Below are 16,249 nucleotides of genomic sequence, written 5' to 3'. Positions count from 1 at the left end.
CCGAACGGCCGCTTGGATCCCATCTCGTCACGAAGGCGCTCCATTCCCACACTCCGTCCAGCTGGAGCTGCTTCGTCAAACGGCGCTGGCAGTGCTTTCAGGGCTCTTGAGTCCACAGGGAGGGACAGCAGAGAGAAATAAAGAAAGGACGACGCGAGGAGAGGATAACAGTGAAAATACGTAAAAATGCACAAAGGATATTATCGAATGAGAGCGTGGAATGGCGAGAGGGAGAGATACAAGGGGGAGCACTACACCGGTGCTGAACGCTGCTGATCTGTCTATGCACATAAATAACAGCAGCACAAAATACGGTGCAAAGTTCGCCTCACCGCACAGACAACGCGGAAGGAAACAAAAAGAAAGTAGTTAATGGCACTCGGGTGAGACGTGCTCGTGGATGTTGTAGTCCTGCGATTAGCAAGGGCAGGGCAAACGCCAACGAAACACACGCTCATGGGCAGCACATTACTGAGAGAAACAGTTGAGGCGTTGAAGGAAAAAACAGCGCGAGAGTGCACAGAATTGCGGAGGCACGTGCTGTGCAGCGGTGCGACGTTGTCAGCCAGAGCGTGTAAACCTGTTGCCTACCAGCGAATGGGAGAGGAAGAAGAAGTAAAACCAACAACGCCGGCCCCATACGCACTCAGTCGGTGCACGGCGGGTGCTGCCACCAGCCACCGCAGCGCAGACGGACGAAGCGCTGCAGCTGCCACGCCGCGGCGCGACGCGCTCACGTCTACAGGTCGTACGGGCCGTCCCACGCGAAGCACGGCGTCACCATCCCGCCCATGGCCCTCTCCGCGCGCACCGCCACGTACAGGAAGCCGTCGGCGCGCTTGCAGCTCTCGTGGATGTCGCGCAGGGTGGTGCCGGCGGCGGGCGTGCAGCCGTCGATGATGAGCGAGAGCTTCTTGCCGTTGAGGGCGGCGCGCACGGTGTCCTCCAGGCCGGCCACGGTGGCGTCGCGCGCCACGTTGACGAAGAGCAGGCGGCCGTCGTTGCACTCGATGGCAACGGGGAGCTGGTTGGCGGAGACGGTGTGGATGGCGGCCATGGCTGAGCGAGTAGTGCGAGCTGTGTGGGTGGAGATGCTAGGGCAGCGAAGCGGGGGCTTGACGTGTGTGTGTGTTGTGTGTGTGGCACTGTTTGTTAAGGACTGTGAGAGCCGAGGGCGAGAAGGTTAGCAGAGGAGCAGTGAGAGCAGTGGTGATACAGAAAAGGAGGGGCACGGAGCGAGTGCGACGGCACCAGAAGGGTGCTCATAGAGCACCGACGGGAGTGTCCGGCGATGGCGCTGCGGACGGCAGCTGTCCCGCCGCTTTCCGCGCATGCGGGCCTGGCTGTTGTGACGGCTGACAAGAGCAACGCGCTTGCATGCGCACAGGCAGCTGCGGCGCGGTGGTGGCAGCAGCAGCACACGACGCAGTCTGCCGCTACAACACCAAAGCGCCGTCCAGGGCGTAAAGTGTCTTCCTCTTTCGCTGATCGTTTGTGCACACAGTGGCGACTCCGAGGGGCGGCACCGCAAGACGCGTGCTTCCCAGAGGTGGTGCTGTGAAAGAAGCCAGCCCGTTTACAACAGCAAAAAATAATACATATCCACATATGAAGCGAGGGCGAGAAACACATGCGCACGGGGAGGAAAAAGGGGAAGAGAGAGGATGAGCGCTGGCGCTCGTATTCCTCCGCGAGTGCGTTGCGAGCGTGTCGCCGAAGAGAGAGAGAGAGAGAGGAAAAAGAGGCGGAGGGACTGTGCACAGGGCGTACTCCAGAACGCAGTGATAGAAAACGGAAAGAAACAAGAAAACGAGTGGAGTTAGACGGGTAGCAGCTGCGGTGCCAACCGAGAGACGGAGGGAGAGGGAGAGAGCCGACTGACGCGGCGGCGACGAGGAGGGCTGCCCGCATCCACCAGCCACCGCAGCGCGACGCGCTCACTTCTACAGGTCGTACGGGCCGTCCCACGCGAAGCACGGCGTCACCATCCCGCCCATGGCCCTCTCCGCGCGCACCGCCACGTACAGGAAGCCGTCGGCGCGCTTGCAGCTCTCGTGGATGTCGCGCAGGGTGGTGCCGGCGGCGGGCGTGCAGCCGTCGATGATGAGCGAGAGCTTCTTGCCGTTGAGGGCGGCGCGCACGGTGTCCTCCAGGCCGGCCACGGTGGCGTCGCGCGCCACGTTGACGAAGAGCAGGCGGCCGTCGTTGCACTCGATGGCAACGGGGAGCTGGTTGGCGGAGACGGTGTGGATGGCGGCCATGGCTGAGCGAGTAGTGCGAGCTGTGTGGGTGGAGATGCTAGGGCAGCGAAGCGGGGGCTTGACGTGTGTGTGTGTTGTGTGTGTGGCACTGTTTGTTAAGGACTGTGAGAGCCGAGGGCGAGAAGGTTAGCAGAGGAGCAGTGAGAGCAGTGGTGATACAGAAAAGGAGGGGCACGGAGCGAGTGCGACGGCACCAGAAGGGTGCTCATAGAGCACCGACGGGAGTGTCCGGCGATGGCGCTGCGGACGGCAGCTGTCCCGCCGCTTTCCGCGCATGCGGGCCTGGCTGTTGTGACGGCTGACAAGAGCAACGCGCTTGCATGCGCACAGGCAGCTGCGGCGCGGTGGTGGCAGCAGCAGCACACGACGCAGTCTGCCGCTACAACACCAAAGCGCCGTCCAGGGCGTAAAGTGTCTTCCTCTTTCGCTGATCGTTTGTGCACACAGTGGCGACTCCGAGGGGCGGCACCGCAAGACGCGTGCTTCCCAGAGGTGGTGCTGTGAAAGAAGCCAGCCCGTTTACAACAGCAAAAAATAATACATATCCACATATGAAGCGAGGGCGAGAAACACATGCGCACGGGGAGGAAAAAGGGGAAGAGAGAGGATGAGCGCTGGCGCTCGTATTCCTCCGCGAGTGCGTTGCGAGCGTGTCGCCGAAGAGAGAGAGAGAGAGAGGAAAAAGAGGCGGAGGGACTGTGCACAGGGCGTACTCCAGAACGCAGTGATAGAAAACGGAAAGAAACAAGAAAACGAGTGGAGTTAGACGGGTAGCAGCTGCGGTGCCAACCGAGAGACGGAGGGAGAGGGAGAGAGCCGACTGACGCGGCGGCGACGAGGAGGGCTGCCCGCATCCACCAGCCACCGCAGCGCGACGCGCTCACTTCTACAGGTCGTACGGGCCGTCCCACGCGAAGCACGGCGTCACCATCCCGCCCATGGCCCTCTCCGCGCGCACCGCCACGTACAGGAAGCCGTCGGCGCGCTTGCAGCTCTCGTGGATGTCGCGCAGGGTGGTGCCGGCGGCGGGCGTGCAGCCGTCGATGATGAGCGAGAGCTTCTTGCCGTTGAGGGCGGCGCGCACGGTGTCCTCCAGGCCGGCCACGGTGGCGTCGCGCGCCACGTTGACGAAGAGCAGGCGGCCGTCGTTGCACTCGATGGCAACGGGGAGCTGGTTGGCGGAGACGGTGTGGATGGCGGCCATGGCTGAGCGAGTAGTGCGAGCTGTGTGGGTGGAGATGCTAGGGCAGCGAAGCGGGGGCTTGACGTGTGTGTGTGTTGTGTGTGTGGCACTGTTTGTTAAGGACTGTGAGAGCCGAGGGCGAGAAGGTTAGCAGAGGAGCAGTGAGAGCAGTGGTGATACAGAAAAGGAGGGGCACGGAGCGAGTGCGACGGCACCAGAAGGGTGCTCATAGAGCACCGACGGGAGTGTCCGGCGATGGCGCTGCGGACGGCAGCTGTCCCGCCGCTTTCCGCGCATGCGGGCCTGGCTGTTGTGACGGCTGACAAGAGCAACGCGCTTGCATGCGCACAGGCAGCTGCGGCGCGGTGGTGGCAGCAGCAGCACACGACGCAGTCTGCCGCTACAACACCAAAGCGCCGTCCAGGGCGTAAAGTGTCTTCCTCTTTCGCTGATCGTTTGTGCACACAGTGGCGACTCCGAGGGGCGGCACCGCAAGACGCGTGCTTCCCAGAGGTGGTGCTGTGAAAGAAGCCAGCCCGTTTACAACAGCAAAAAATAATACATATCCACATATGAAGCGAGGGCGAGAAACACATGCGCACGGGGAGGAAAAAGGGGAAGAGAGAGGATGAGCGCTGGCGCTCGTATTCCTCCGCGAGTGCGTTGCGAGCGTGTCGCCGAAGAGAGAGAGAGAGAGAGGAAAAAGAGGCGGAGGGACTGTGCACAGGGCGTACTCCAGAACGCAGTGATAGAAAACGGAAAGAAACAAGAAAACGAGTGGAGTTAGACGGGTAGCAGCTGCGGTGCCAACCGAGAGACGGAGGGAGAGGGAGAGAGCCGACTGACGCGGCGGCGACGAGGAGGGCTGCCCGCATCCACCAGCCACCGCAGCGCGACGCGCTCACTTCTACAGGTCGTACGGGCCGTCCCACGCGAAGCACGGCGTCACCATCCCGCCCATGGCCCTCTCCGCGCGCACCGCCACGTACAGGAAGCCGTCGGCGCGCTTGCAGCTCTCGTGGATGTCGCGCAGGGTGGTGCCGGCGGCGGGCGTGCAGCCGTCGATGATGAGCGAGAGCTTCTTGCCGTTGAGGGCGGCGCGCACGGTGTCCTCCAGGCCGGCCACGGTGGCGTCGCGCGCCACGTTGACGAAGAGCAGGCGGCCGTCGTTGCACTCGATGGCAACGGGGAGCTGGTTGGCGGAGACGGTGTGGATGGCGGCCATGGCTGAGCGAGTAGTGCGAGCTGTGTGGGTGGAGATGCTAGGGCAGCGAAGCGGGGGCTTGACGTGTGTGTGTGTTGTGTGTGTGGCACTGTTTGTTAAGGACTGTGAGAGCCGAGGGCGAGAAGGTTAGCAGAGGAGCAGTGAGAGCAGTGGTGATACAGAAAAGGAGGGGCACGGAGCGAGTGCGACGGCACCAGAAGGGTGCTCATAGAGCACCGACGGGAGTGTCCGGCGATGGCGCTGCGGACGGCAGCTGTCCCGCCGCTTTCCGCGCATGCGGGCCTGGCTGTTGTGACGGCTGACAAGAGCAACGCGCTTGCATGCGCACAGGCAGCTGCGGCGCGGTGGTGGCAGCAGCAGCACACGACGCAGTCTGCCGCTACAACACCAAAGCGCCGTCCAGGGCGTAAAGTGTCTTCCTCTTTCGCTGATCGTTTGTGCACACAGTGGCGACTCCGAGGGGCGGCACCGCAAGACGCGTGCTTCCCAGAGGTGGTGCTGTGAAAGAAGCCAGCCCGTTTACAACAGCAAAAAATAATACATATCCACATATGAAGCGAGGGCGAGAAACACATGCGCACGGGGAGGAAAAAGGGGAAGAGAGAGGATGAGCGCTGGCGCTCGTATTCCTCCGCGAGTGCGTTGCGAGCGTGTCGCCGAAGAGAGAGAGAGAGAGAGGAAAAAGAGGCGGAGGGACTGTGCACAGGGCGTACTCCAGAACGCAGTGATAGAAAACGGAAAGAAACAAGAAAACGAGTGGAGTTAGACGGGTAGCAGCTGCGGTGCCAACCGAGAGACGGAGGGAGAGGGAGAGAGCCGACTGACGCGGCGGCGACGAGGAGGGCTGCCCGCATCCACCAGCCACCGCAGCGCGACGCGCTCACTTCTACAGGTCGTACGGGCCGTCCCACGCGAAGCACGGCGTCACCATCCCGCCCATGGCCCTCTCCGCGCGCACCGCCACGTACAGGAAGCCGTCGGCGCGCTTGCAGCTCTCGTGGATGTCGCGCAGGGTGGTGCCGGCGGCGGGCGTGCAGCCGTCGATGATGAGCGAGAGCTTCTTGCCGTTGAGGGCGGCGCGCACGGTGTCCTCCAGGCCGGCCACGGTGGCGTCGCGCGCCACGTTGACGAAGAGCAGGCGGCCGTCGTTGCACTCGATGGCAACGGGGAGCTGGTTGGCGGAGACGGTGTGGATGGCGGCCATGGCTGAGCGAGTAGTGCGAGCTGTGTGGGTGGAGATGCTAGGGCAGCGAAGCGGGGGCTTGACGTGTGTGTGTGTTGTGTGTGTGGCACTGTTTGTTAAGGACTGTGAGAGCCGAGGGCGAGAAGGTTAGCAGAGGAGCAGTGAGAGCAGTGGTGATACAGAAAAGGAGGGGCACGGAGCGAGTGCGACGGCACCAGAAGGGTGCTCATAGAGCACCGACGGGAGTGTCCGGCGATGGCGCTGCGGACGGCAGCTGTCCCGCCGCTTTCCGCGCATGCGGGCCTGGCTGTTGTGACGGCTGACAAGAGCAACGCGCTTGCATGCGCACAGGCAGCTGCGGCGCGGTGGTGGCAGCAGCAGCACACGACGCAGTCTGCCGCTACAACACCAAAGCGCCGTCCAGGGCGTAAAGTGTCTTCCTCTTTCGCTGATCGTTTGTGCACACAGTGGCGACTCCGAGGGGCGGCACCGCAAGACGCGTGCTTCCCAGAGGTGGTGCTGTGAAAGAAGCCAGCCCGTTTACAACAGCAAAAAATAATACATATCCACATATGAAGCGAGGGCGAGAAACACATGCGCACGGGGAGGAAAAAGGGGAAGAGAGAGGATGAGCGCTGGCGCTCGTATTCCTCCGCGAGTGCGTTGCGAGCGTGTCGCCGAAGAGAGAGAGAGAGAGAGGAAAAAGAGGCGGAGGGACTGTGCACAGGGCGTACTCCAGAACGCAGTGATAGAAAACGGAAAGAAACAAGAAAACGAGTGGAGTTAGACGGGTAGCAGCTGCGGTGCCAACCGAGAGACGGAGGGAGAGGGAGAGAGCCGACTGACGCGGCGGCGACGAGGAGGGCTGCCCGCATCCACCAGCCACCGCAGCGCGACGCGCTCACTTCTACAGGTCGTACGGGCCGTCCCACGCGAAGCACGGCGTCACCATCCCGCCCATGGCCCTCTCCGCGCGCACCGCCACGTACAGGAAGCCGTCGGCGCGCTTGCAGCTCTCGTGGATGTCGCGCAGGGTGGTGCCGGCGGCGGGCGTGCAGCCGTCGATGATGAGCGAGAGCTTCTTGCCGTTGAGGGCGGCGCGCACGGTGTCCTCCAGGCCGGCCACGGTGGCGTCGCGCGCCACGTTGACGAAGAGCAGGCGGCCGTCGTTGCACTCGATGGCAACGGGGAGCTGGTTGGCGGAGACGGTGTGGATGGCGGCCATGGCTGAGCGAGTAGTGCGAGCTGTGTGGGTGGAGATGCTAGGGCAGCGAAGCGGGGGCTTGACGTGTGTGTGTGTTGTGTGTGTGGCACTGTTTGTTAAGGACTGTGAGAGCCGAGGGCGAGAAGGTTAGCAGAGGAGCAGTGAGAGCAGTGGTGATACAGAAAAGGAGGGGCACGGAGCGAGTGCGACGGCACCAGAAGGGTGCTCATAGAGCACCGACGGGAGTGTCCGGCGATGGCGCTGCGGACGGCAGCTGTCCCGCCGCTTTCCGCGCATGCGGGCCTGGCTGTTGTGACGGCTGACAAGAGCAACGCGCTTGCATGCGCACAGGCAGCTGCGGCGCGGTGGTGGCAGCAGCAGCACACGACGCAGTCTGCCGCTACAACACCAAAGCGCCGTCCAGGGCGTAAAGTGTCTTCCTCTTTCGCTGATCGTTTGTGCACACAGTGGCGACTCCGAGGGGCGGCACCGCAAGACGCGTGCTTCCCAGAGGTGGTGCTGTGAAAGAAGCCAGCCCGTTTACAACAGCAAAAAATAATACATATCCACATATGAAGCGAGGGCGAGAAACACATGCGCACGGGGAGGAAAAAGGGGAAGAGAGAGGATGAGCGCTGGCGCTCGTATTCCTCCGCGAGTGCGTTGCGAGCGTGTCGCCGAAGAGAGAGAGAGAGAGAGGAAAAAGAGGCGGAGGGACTGTGCACAGGGCGTACTCCAGAACGCAGTGATAGAAAACGGAAAGAAACAAGAAAACGAGTGGAGTTAGACGGGTAGCAGCTGCGGTGCCAACCGAGAGACGGAGGGAGAGGGAGAGAGCCGACTGACGCGGCGGCGACGAGGAGGGCTGCCCGCATCCACCAGCCACCGCAGCGCGACGCGCTCACTTCTACAGGTCGTACGGGCCGTCCCACGCGAAGCACGGCGTCACCATCCCGCCCATGGCCCTCTCCGCGCGCACCGCCACGTACAGGAAGCCGTCGGCGCGCTTGCAGCTCTCGTGGATGTCGCGCAGGGTGGTGCCGGCGGCGGGCGTGCAGCCGTCGATGATGAGCGAGAGCTTCTTGCCGTTGAGGGCGGCGCGCACGGTGTCCTCCAGGCCGGCCACGGTGGCGTCGCGCGCCACGTTGACGAAGAGCAGGCGGCCGTCGTTGCACTCGATGGCAACGGGGAGCTGGTTGGCGGAGACGGTGTGGATGGCGGCCATGGCTGAGCGAGTAGTGCGAGCTGTGTGGGTGGAGATGCTAGGGCAGCGAAGCGGGGGCTTGACGTGTGTGTGTGTTGTGTGTGTGGCACTGTTTGTTAAGGACTGTGAGAGCCGAGGGCGAGAAGGTTAGCAGAGGAGCAGTGAGAGCAGTGGTGATACAGAAAAGGAGGGGCACGGAGCGAGTGCGACGGCACCAGAAGGGTGCTCATAGAGCACCGACGGGAGTGTCCGGCGATGGCGCTGCGGACGGCAGCTGTCCCGCCGCTTTCCGCGCATGCGGGCCTGGCTGTTGTGACGGCTGACAAGAGCAACGCGCTTGCATGCGCACAGGCAGCTGCGGCGCGGTGGTGGCAGCAGCAGCACACGACGCAGTCTGCCGCTACAACACCAAAGCGCCGTCCAGGGCGTAAAGTGTCTTCCTCTTTCGCTGATCGTTTGTGCACACAGTGGCGACTCCGAGGGGCGGCACCGCAAGACGCGTGCTTCCCAGAGGTGGTGCTGTGAAAGAAGCCAGCCCGTTTACAACAGCAAAAAATAATACATATCCACATATGAAGCGAGGGCGAGAAACACATGCGCACGGGGAGGAAAAAGGGGAAGAGAGAGGATGAGCGCTGGCGCTCGTATTCCTCCGCGAGTGCGTTGCGAGCGTGTCGCCGAAGAGAGAGAGAGAGAGAGGAAAAAGAGGCGGAGGGACTGTGCACAGGGCGTACTCCAGAACGCAGTGATAGAAAACGGAAAGAAACAAGAAAACGAGTGGAGTTAGACGGGTAGCAGCTGCGGTGCCAACCGAGAGACGGAGGGAGAGGGAGAGAGCCGACTGACGCGGCGGCGACGAGGAGGGCTGCCCGCATCCACCAGCCACCGCAGCGCGACGCGCTCACTTCTACAGGTCGTACGGGCCGTCCCACGCGAAGCACGGCGTCACCATCCCGCCCATGGCCCTCTCCGCGCGCACCGCCACGTACAGGAAGCCGTCGGCGCGCTTGCAGCTCTCGTGGATGTCGCGCAGGGTGGTGCCGGCGGCGGGCGTGCAGCCGTCGATGATGAGCGAGAGCTTCTTGCCGTTGAGGGCGGCGCGCACGGTGTCCTCCAGGCCGGCCACGGTGGCGTCGCGCGCCACGTTGACGAAGAGCAGGCGGCCGTCGTTGCACTCGATGGCAACGGGGAGCTGGTTGGCGGAGACGGTGTGGATGGCGGCCATGGCTGAGCGAGTAGTGCGAGCTGTGTGGGTGGAGATGCTAGGGCAGCGAAGCGGGGGCTTGACGTGTGTGTGTGTTGTGTGTGTGGCACTGTTTGTTAAGGACTGTGAGAGCCGAGGGCGAGAAGGTTAGCAGAGGAGCAGTGAGAGCAGTGGTGATACAGAAAAGGAGGGGCACGGAGCGAGTGCGACGGCACCAGAAGGGTGCTCATAGAGCACCGACGGGAGTGTCCGGCGATGGCGCTGCGGACGGCAGCTGTCCCGCCGCTTTCCGCGCATGCGGGCCTGGCTGTTGTGACGGCTGACAAGAGCAACGCGCTTGCATGCGCACAGGCAGCTGCGGCGCGGTGGTGGCAGCAGCAGCACACGACGCAGTCTGCCGCTACAACACCAAAGCGCCGTCCAGGGCGTAAAGTGTCTTCCTCTTTCGCTGATCGTTTGTGCACACAGTGGCGACTCCGAGGGGCGGCACCGCAAGACGCGTGCTTCCCAGAGGTGGTGCTGTGAAAGAAGCCAGCCCGTTTACAACAGCAAAAAATAATACATATCCACATATGAAGCGAGGGCGAGAAACACATGCGCACGGGGAGGAAAAAGGGGAAGAGAGAGGATGAGCGCTGGCGCTCGTATTCCTCCGCGAGTGCGTTGCGAGCGTGTCGCCGAAGAGAGAGAGAGAGAGAGGAAAAAGAGGCGGAGGGACTGTGCACAGGGCGTACTCCAGAACGCAGTGATAGAAAACGGAAAGAAACAAGAAAACGAGTGGAGTTAGACGGGTAGCAGCTGCGGTGCCAACCGAGAGACGGAGGGAGAGGGAGAGAGCCGACTGACGCGGCGGCGACGAGGAGGGCTGCCCGCATCCACCAGCCACCGCAGCGCGACGCGCTCACTTCTACAGGTCGTACGGGCCGTCCCACGCGAAGCACGGCGTCACCATCCCGCCCATGGCCCTCTCCGCGCGCACCGCCACGTACAGGAAGCCGTCGGCGCGCTTGCAGCTCTCGTGGATGTCGCGCAGGGTGGTGCCGGCGGCGGGCGTGCAGCCGTCGATGATGAGCGAGAGCTTCTTGCCGTTGAGGGCGGCGCGCACGGTGTCCTCCAGGCCGGCCACGGTGGCGTCGCGCGCCACGTTGACGAAGAGCAGGCGGCCGTCGTTGCACTCGATGGCAACGGGGAGCTGGTTGGCGGAGACGGTGTGGATGGCGGCCATGGACGTATGTCGAACTTCGTTGTTGTAGGTGAAGACTTGAAAGCAGTTGCGATTCGATGTGTAGTCTTTAGATTTCAGCTCGTAGGGGAAGAGAAGGTGTTGTCTCCGAAGAGCTGACGACAGAATAGCGTAGAGCTATAGCAGCAGTTGACGGAGGGGTGCAACCGCGACGGAGACACACAAGGCGCCGGTGAGAAGAATGAAGACGAAATCGAGCAACTGACGTAGTGGCGGAGTATGCACTCACGAGCGGCTTCAACAGGGCGTAGTTGAGGCAGCGTGGGGCGGAAGGAAGGGAAACAGTCCTACTCCCTGCTTCGCAGGGTGTAGAAGAATAGAATGAAGTCATAGTCGTTGCTCTACTGTGTCTTTGAAAACTTTTTCTCCAGCACGTAGACGTTGGTGTCGCTCCTAGGGAGCTAAGCAACAGAGAGAGGGAGAGAGGACAGACGCGCGACGTCATTGATGAGGTCACTCGGTCTTGCTTCGTTGCTGGCGTGTCTGTTGGGGTGCGAGGCGGGCAGCTCAGTTCACACCGGCGTTTTGAAATGGTTGTAGAAACAGCGACACAAATGCACACCATCGGTCAAAAGGAAAAGAAGTGGGGGAGGAAGGCGCATTTGTTCAGCTCGTCTTTTCGTTGACGACGCAGTGAACCCGTTTGATTTACAACGATAAAACACAGAAAAAGAGAAAACAAAACAAACAAACAAAAAAGCAAAGAAGGCAGAACAGGCTCTTGTGTTTGACCTTTTTGACAGGTAATTCGATTGCCGTTACGAGACGGAGATTGGAGAGAAAAAACAAAACCTGCGACTCCTCTTCCTCGCGGAAAAAGTGGCGGTCATGAGAAAAAGGTAGATGAGGAGAAAAACAAAGAGAAAGACACGGTGCTGAGTTGTCACATAAACACGAGAGCGGTTCTAGTGAACCGACTCTCCACTTACGCGATGAAGTGGATTAGAGATAATAGAAGAGAAAAATAAATAAATATAGGCACGCTACCAATGCAGCTGTACACATGCGGTGCAAAAGCAATAACATAACGAAAGAAAAGGAAAAGAACGTTGTAACTCGACCGTTCGTTAGTGATCATTTTAAGAGAAAGCAAGGGAGAAGCGTATCAGTCTCAGGCGGTATCACTACTATCCCTAAAATAATCTTCCCTATTAAAAAAGATAGACCATCAGAAGAAGAACCCAGTTAACGAAAACACACAACAAGGCACTAGTGCGATTTTTGCGAGTATGAAGGTACACTGTCCTTTGGTGAAGCGTCCGTAGTGCCCATGTAACTGAGAACAACAGCGCGAGTTGCAGTGCTGAGCTCCTCGGCGAGCGAAGCACATTTGGTAGCATAACGAGATAAGAGTAGGGAAAAGAAAAAGACGACGCAAAAAACAAATAATAGTACGCATCGCAGTATCAGCCACTGAAAAAAGAGGAGTTAGAGGTTCCGCGCCGGTGATGCGCAGGGGAATATGGACAACAAGTTTGTTCAAGTAACGGCCACGGCACAGAATGACGCAGGAAAAGGAATGGAATGAAAAAGAAAGGTCCAAAAGCAAAAAAGTCTGTTCTGCCAGGCAGTTGATGACCGCCTTCACCAACAACGATACAGGAAACCAAACACACACACACACACACACGCACACGCTCACGCCGAAGCCCAAACACTAGTTTTCTATCTTCGCCGGCACCGGAGACCACCAAAAATCTTCTTTGATGATGCTGGTCCCAAAACATGGAATGTGAGCGCTGGCACCCAACGTCCCTACCAAGCCGCACCGGACATAAAGAAATCCATCGGCACATTTGCAGTGCCGGTACAGGTCCTCAAGAAGCGTACTCGAGGCAGGCGTGAAGCCGGACACACTCAGCGCCAGCTTTGTGCCCGGCACGCCGAGCAGCTCCGCCGCGGTGGCTTCAAGCTCCGCCACTGTGGCATCACCTGGCAACGCGAGGAGGTGCACCTTTGTTTCCTTGCCGACCTGCTTCACCACCACAGCGACGTGGCCGGGGTACTTCAGGAGCAGCCGCTGCGACTCCAACTTGCGGTCTTCCAGACTCACTGCATCACGATAACTGGCCATGGAGAAGACCGTACTTTCTTCTTGCTAAACTCCGGAACAGAAGGTGATCACGGTCAGTCGAACTAGAGAGAGAGTTCTTCCGACACTTGAAACAATGAAAGATGACGTTAATATGTGAAGGATAATAAAGTTTTTTTTGCCTTCTATGGAAGCTGCGGTGTCACATCGTTGTTATAGTATGCTGCGGTGAGTGGCGAGGAAGCAAACCAGACAACAGACAAGGGATCACAATGAAGAGGGAGCAGTGAAGACACACGCCCACACAATACATCCATCCACAAAAAAGGTGCGTACGGCAGTGATGCGAACACCTTTCAGCGCCACACATTCTGTTGAGGTGGAATGGAACGTCGCAGAATCCTCACGGTTCAACTCGCGGGCAGCTTGAAAACGATGACAACTTGGACGTCCCAATCACTGGTACAGTTTTCTTTCCGATTTCAACAGAGTAATGGTGAATCCAAATTTGGGTGTGGGGTGGGGTGAGAGAAAGAGTATTGCAGATTCACTCGCAGACAATAGTAAAATGGCAGCGGAGTAGAACTGACAGGTATCAAAAAAAAAACCTGCTTTACGTACAGTATTTATGTGACCTGGACAGGCCACGACACGTTGCTCCGCACGCGTGCGAACAGTTAGTGCTGTTTCCTCATGCTCCGGTCGAGGACAACACGCCACGTTCATGACACCGTCGCCCTCGATCAACGCCTCAGCGATGAGAGCTCCGCGTACGTCGAATTTCTGCCACACGAATCATTCCCCCCTCTTCCCCGCTTGTTGTGTCATTGGACGCGCGAGAACAAACGCCTGGCTGTGGATTGCTGGCTCAATGGCCATAGGATCGCCATCCACGGTACTCGTGCGTGAGAGGTGCGACCTTCTGCACGACCCGCACAGGCAACGATGACGCGCCGACACACTAATTTCAATCGGAAGCTGCTGCGGCTGCAATTCACGGCGAGGAGGGGGGGGGACGTGCAGGTCACGAAAAACAACAAAAAAAGACGCTAGCAACTGCCACGCCGCGAGAGCCCACATAAAAGTCATTTGGGATGATTAAAGAAAGAATGAAGAAAAGAAAATGAGAGAGAGGAATAAAAAGGCAACGCATGGGTTTACGCCACGATCAACCACCGTAACGAGAACACGGACCCCCCCAGGTAAACCAATCGCTTGAACTGCATAGAAGAAAGAATCACTCAAACTCCTTCAAAGCCTGAGGAGAGTTAAGCGACCGCTGGTGCAAAAGAACAAGAATGATTTGTACCGCGACAAGAAAGACAACTGAGGGCCAGAAAACGACAACATTAGAGGATTCGTATAAACTTTATCCTTAACCCCCCAAATGTGTCTTCACGGTGGAGTGCCATTTGACCGATTTATGTGTTTTCCGCGACGTGATGAGAGGAGGGAATAGACAGAGAAGTTTGAGGTTGTTAGTTGTCATTGCCAGCTAGCACAGACAGCTCCAAGGTCGTTGCTCAACAGGCAGCTTCAAGCCAATGTAAAAGAACAGTCTCCCCATAAAAGACTGGTGGAAACTCCTGCACTTCCGTGTTGACTTTCCAGAAGAGGCGCCATTAACCGCCCTCGCGTTTCATAAGGCTTGTCGGGACGGGGTGCTACTAGGGTATTCCCACACAAGATGGTGAGAACTGTTTCCCTTTCTCGTTGTCTTTTTCTTTCCTTTCACATGATTCTTGGCGACGGGTTAAACAAAAGAACAGAAGAACCAATATTGATGTTGCGGCACAGCGTAACTATTGGGAATACGCATACTCTTCTTCTATTTCATTTCATACATACTGTTGCAGAAGCTTAACACCCACCGCCGTTCGGAGGAACGTTGCCGAGAACGACCCGAAGAAAGAAAGAAAGAAAAAAAATATGAACGTGCCCCTTTTGTAGAAAGCAAAGGAACAAGAAATGAACAGTGGGCTGTGCGCAAGATGGATGATATTTTCCTTCTTTCCGAAAGAAATGAAAAGCAAAGAAAAAAAGAGTTTAATAAAAAGGGGAGAGGGATGAAACAGCGCGAGGCGATCCAGGAATGTAACGTTGGAGCACCTACAATAATCCTCGAGGCGCGCTTCTTTAATCGGGTGCGCACTTGTCTGCGCGGAAGTCCCAACATCTGCGAACATTAAGAAAACGCAGCGCGTCAAAGAAACCCCGGCTATATGAAAAAAAAAAAACCACACGCACAGAGGGAGAGCGACTATGTGCGGTCTTGAAGAAAAACAAAAAACAGACTATACGATGAGAAGGCGACGTTCAGGGAATCCCTACCCCCTAATGACGCCTTTCTTTTCCATTTTCGGCGGGTCGCTATCAAACGCACAATCAAGCGCTCCTGCGTCGTTGACAGCGGAGGCGCACCCGGTCACCAAGAATCAGACCCACCCAGAATAAAACATACCTTCTCGAGATCGAAGTAGCACGTTCCGCTGCACATACAAACTCGTGGGAAAGGCAACACTCATGGAAGAGAAAAACAAAAGGAAAAATACAGACGTGATCGCAAGACGCCCAGTTTCAACCACAGACACCGATGCGGCACCACGGCTGAAACAACAACAACAAAACGACGTGCTTGTGACACATAGAAGACGTTTCACTGCGCCGAATCCCACTGTACTAGACATTAAACGGTGTCGCTTGCGAAGCAGGGAGCCGCGAGAGCGCCCATCGCCTTCTCCGCGCGCACCGCCACGTACAGGAAGCCGTCGGCCTGCTTGCAGGCGTCGCTGAGGTCGCCCACGGTGGCGGAGGCGGCTGGTGTGCAGCCGTCGACGGCGAGCGACATCTTCGTGGCGCTGATGCTGAGGGCGGCGCGCACGGCCGCCTCGAGCTCGGCGACGGTGGCGTCGCGGGGCAGCGCGAGGAAGTGCGCCTTGCTGCTCTTGGCGGCCTCCACCACCATGGCGACGTGCGCCGGGTACTTGGCCTGCAGCCGCGCGCACTCGGCACGGCGCACCTCGACGGAGTTGCTCGTTCTGGTAGGCGGACATGGCTGCAGTGAGAGGGGGTTTGATTGAGGTTGTGGCGGAAGAGTGGAGCTTGGAGGCAAGTGCAGTGGGGAGTGGAAGCGGAAGGAATCAAGATCGGTGTGTTGATCTGGTGGGGCAAGTCATTGGGACAGCCGTGCAGCGAACATCCCGCGGAGCACATTTCACCAGCGGCGCCATTTAAAGAAAATCAGAGAAGCAAAGCAGCAAGGTGGGCAAATGGAGAGGCAGAAAGAGAGATGGAGATGGCAGAGAGGGCGTGGAAGGACAGCAACGGCGAAAGCGGTAGCGATGGTGCCACACGGGTGGACCAACGGCGCTACGAATCAAATGGACTTGATAGGCATGGGAGGACGTCCGCAAGCAGAGGGGGACCCGTTAAGGCCCGTCGAGGCCATGCGCATTTCTGCTTGCGTCCACAGCCGCGCAGAAAAGGAGAGCCCTACACCGGGTCGCCAGA

General features: G+C 58.9%; 12 protein-coding genes across 12 annotated transcripts; all 12 read right to left on the bottom strand.

Annotated features, from left to right (window-relative positions):
• Positions 1-739: 739 nt before the first annotated feature.
• ABB37_02592 (ATG8/AUT7/APG8/PAZ2 putative (ATG8B.9)) lies at positions 740-1,057 on the bottom strand (the record flags this gene model as incomplete). Its single annotated transcript, XM_015799652.1, has 1 exon — positions 740-1,057. One exon carries the CDS (start codon positions 1,055-1,057, stop codon positions 740-742), a length of 318 nt encoding a protein of 105 aa, XP_015661254.1.
• An 886-nt stretch (positions 1,058-1,943) lies between these two features.
• ABB37_02591 (ATG8/AUT7/APG8/PAZ2 putative (ATG8B.9)) lies at positions 1,944-2,261 on the bottom strand (the record flags this gene model as incomplete). The annotated part of the gene is made up of 1 exon (XM_015799651.1): positions 1,944-2,261. One exon carries the CDS (start codon positions 2,259-2,261, stop codon positions 1,944-1,946), a length of 318 nt encoding a protein of 105 aa, XP_015661253.1.
• Positions 2,262-3,147: 886 nt separating this feature from the next.
• ABB37_02590 (ATG8/AUT7/APG8/PAZ2 putative (ATG8B.9)) lies at positions 3,148-3,465 on the bottom strand (the record flags this gene model as incomplete). Its single annotated transcript, XM_015799650.1, has 1 exon — positions 3,148-3,465. One exon carries the CDS (start codon positions 3,463-3,465, stop codon positions 3,148-3,150), a length of 318 nt encoding a protein of 105 aa, XP_015661252.1.
• Positions 3,466-4,351: 886 nt separating this feature from the next.
• ABB37_02589 (ATG8/AUT7/APG8/PAZ2 putative (ATG8B.9)) lies at positions 4,352-4,669 on the bottom strand (the record flags this gene model as incomplete). The annotated part of the gene is made up of 1 exon (XM_015799649.1): positions 4,352-4,669. The coding sequence occupies one exon, from the start codon at positions 4,667-4,669 to the stop codon at positions 4,352-4,354; it is 318 nt and encodes a 105-aa protein (XP_015661251.1).
• Positions 4,670-5,555: 886 nt separating this feature from the next.
• Positions 5,556-5,873, bottom strand: ABB37_02588 (ATG8/AUT7/APG8/PAZ2 putative (ATG8B.9); the record flags this gene model as incomplete). Its single annotated transcript, XM_015799648.1, has 1 exon — positions 5,556-5,873. One exon carries the CDS (start codon positions 5,871-5,873, stop codon positions 5,556-5,558), a length of 318 nt encoding a protein of 105 aa, XP_015661250.1.
• A 425-nt stretch (positions 5,874-6,298) lies between these two features.
• Positions 6,299-7,077, bottom strand: ABB37_02587 (ATG8/AUT7/APG8/PAZ2 putative (ATG8B.9); the record flags this gene model as incomplete). The annotated part of the gene is made up of 1 exon (XM_015799647.1): positions 6,299-7,077. One exon carries the CDS (start codon positions 7,075-7,077, stop codon positions 6,760-6,762), a length of 318 nt encoding a protein of 105 aa, XP_015661249.1. The 3' UTR covers positions 6,299-6,759.
• Positions 7,078-7,963: 886 nt separating this feature from the next.
• ABB37_02586 (ATG8/AUT7/APG8/PAZ2 putative (ATG8B.9)) lies at positions 7,964-8,281 on the bottom strand (the record flags this gene model as incomplete). The annotated part of the gene is made up of 1 exon (XM_015799646.1): positions 7,964-8,281. The coding sequence occupies one exon, from the start codon at positions 8,279-8,281 to the stop codon at positions 7,964-7,966; it is 318 nt and encodes a 105-aa protein (XP_015661248.1).
• Positions 8,282-9,167: 886 nt separating this feature from the next.
• ABB37_02585 (ATG8/AUT7/APG8/PAZ2 putative (ATG8B.9)) lies at positions 9,168-9,485 on the bottom strand (the record flags this gene model as incomplete). The annotated part of the gene is made up of 1 exon (XM_015799645.1): positions 9,168-9,485. The coding sequence occupies one exon, from the start codon at positions 9,483-9,485 to the stop codon at positions 9,168-9,170; it is 318 nt and encodes a 105-aa protein (XP_015661247.1).
• Positions 9,486-10,371: 886 nt separating this feature from the next.
• On the bottom strand, positions 10,372-10,689 carry ABB37_02584 (ATG8/AUT7/APG8/PAZ2 putative (ATG8B.9); the record flags this gene model as incomplete). The annotated part of the gene is made up of 1 exon (XM_015799644.1): positions 10,372-10,689. The coding sequence occupies one exon, from the start codon at positions 10,687-10,689 to the stop codon at positions 10,372-10,374; it is 318 nt and encodes a 105-aa protein (XP_015661246.1).
• Positions 10,690-12,364: 1,675 nt separating this feature from the next.
• Positions 12,365-12,964, bottom strand: ABB37_02583 (ATG8/AUT7/APG8/PAZ2 putative (ATG8B.2); the record flags this gene model as incomplete). Its single annotated transcript, XM_015799643.1, has 1 exon — positions 12,365-12,964. The coding sequence occupies exon 1, from the start codon at positions 12,779-12,781 to the stop codon at positions 12,365-12,367; it is 417 nt and encodes a 138-aa protein (XP_015661245.1). The 5' UTR covers positions 12,782-12,964.
• A 570-nt stretch (positions 12,965-13,534) lies between these two features.
• Positions 13,535-14,134, bottom strand: ABB37_02582 (hypothetical protein; the record flags this gene model as incomplete). Its single annotated transcript, XM_015799642.1, has 1 exon — positions 13,535-14,134. The coding sequence occupies exon 1, from the start codon at positions 13,826-13,828 to the stop codon at positions 13,535-13,537; it is 294 nt and encodes a 97-aa protein (XP_015661244.1). The 5' UTR covers positions 13,829-14,134.
• Positions 14,135-15,425: 1,291 nt separating this feature from the next.
• ABB37_02581 (ATG8/AUT7/APG8/PAZ2 putative (ATG8B.1)) lies at positions 15,426-15,704 on the bottom strand (the record flags this gene model as incomplete). Its single annotated transcript, XM_015799641.1, has 1 exon — positions 15,426-15,704. One exon carries the CDS (start codon positions 15,702-15,704, stop codon positions 15,426-15,428), a length of 279 nt encoding a protein of 92 aa, XP_015661243.1.
• Between the last annotated feature and the right edge of the window lie 545 nt (positions 15,705-16,249).

The sequence above is a fragment of the Leptomonas pyrrhocoris genome (assembly GCF_001293395.1).
Source record: "Leptomonas pyrrhocoris isolate H10 chromosome Unknown, whole genome shotgun sequence".
Classification (NCBI taxonomy): domain Eukaryota; phylum Euglenozoa; class Kinetoplastea; order Trypanosomatida; family Trypanosomatidae; genus Leptomonas; species Leptomonas pyrrhocoris.
The sequence above is the reverse complement of the archived record's forward strand: the minus strand, read 5'-3'. Positions and strand labels throughout refer to the sequence as shown.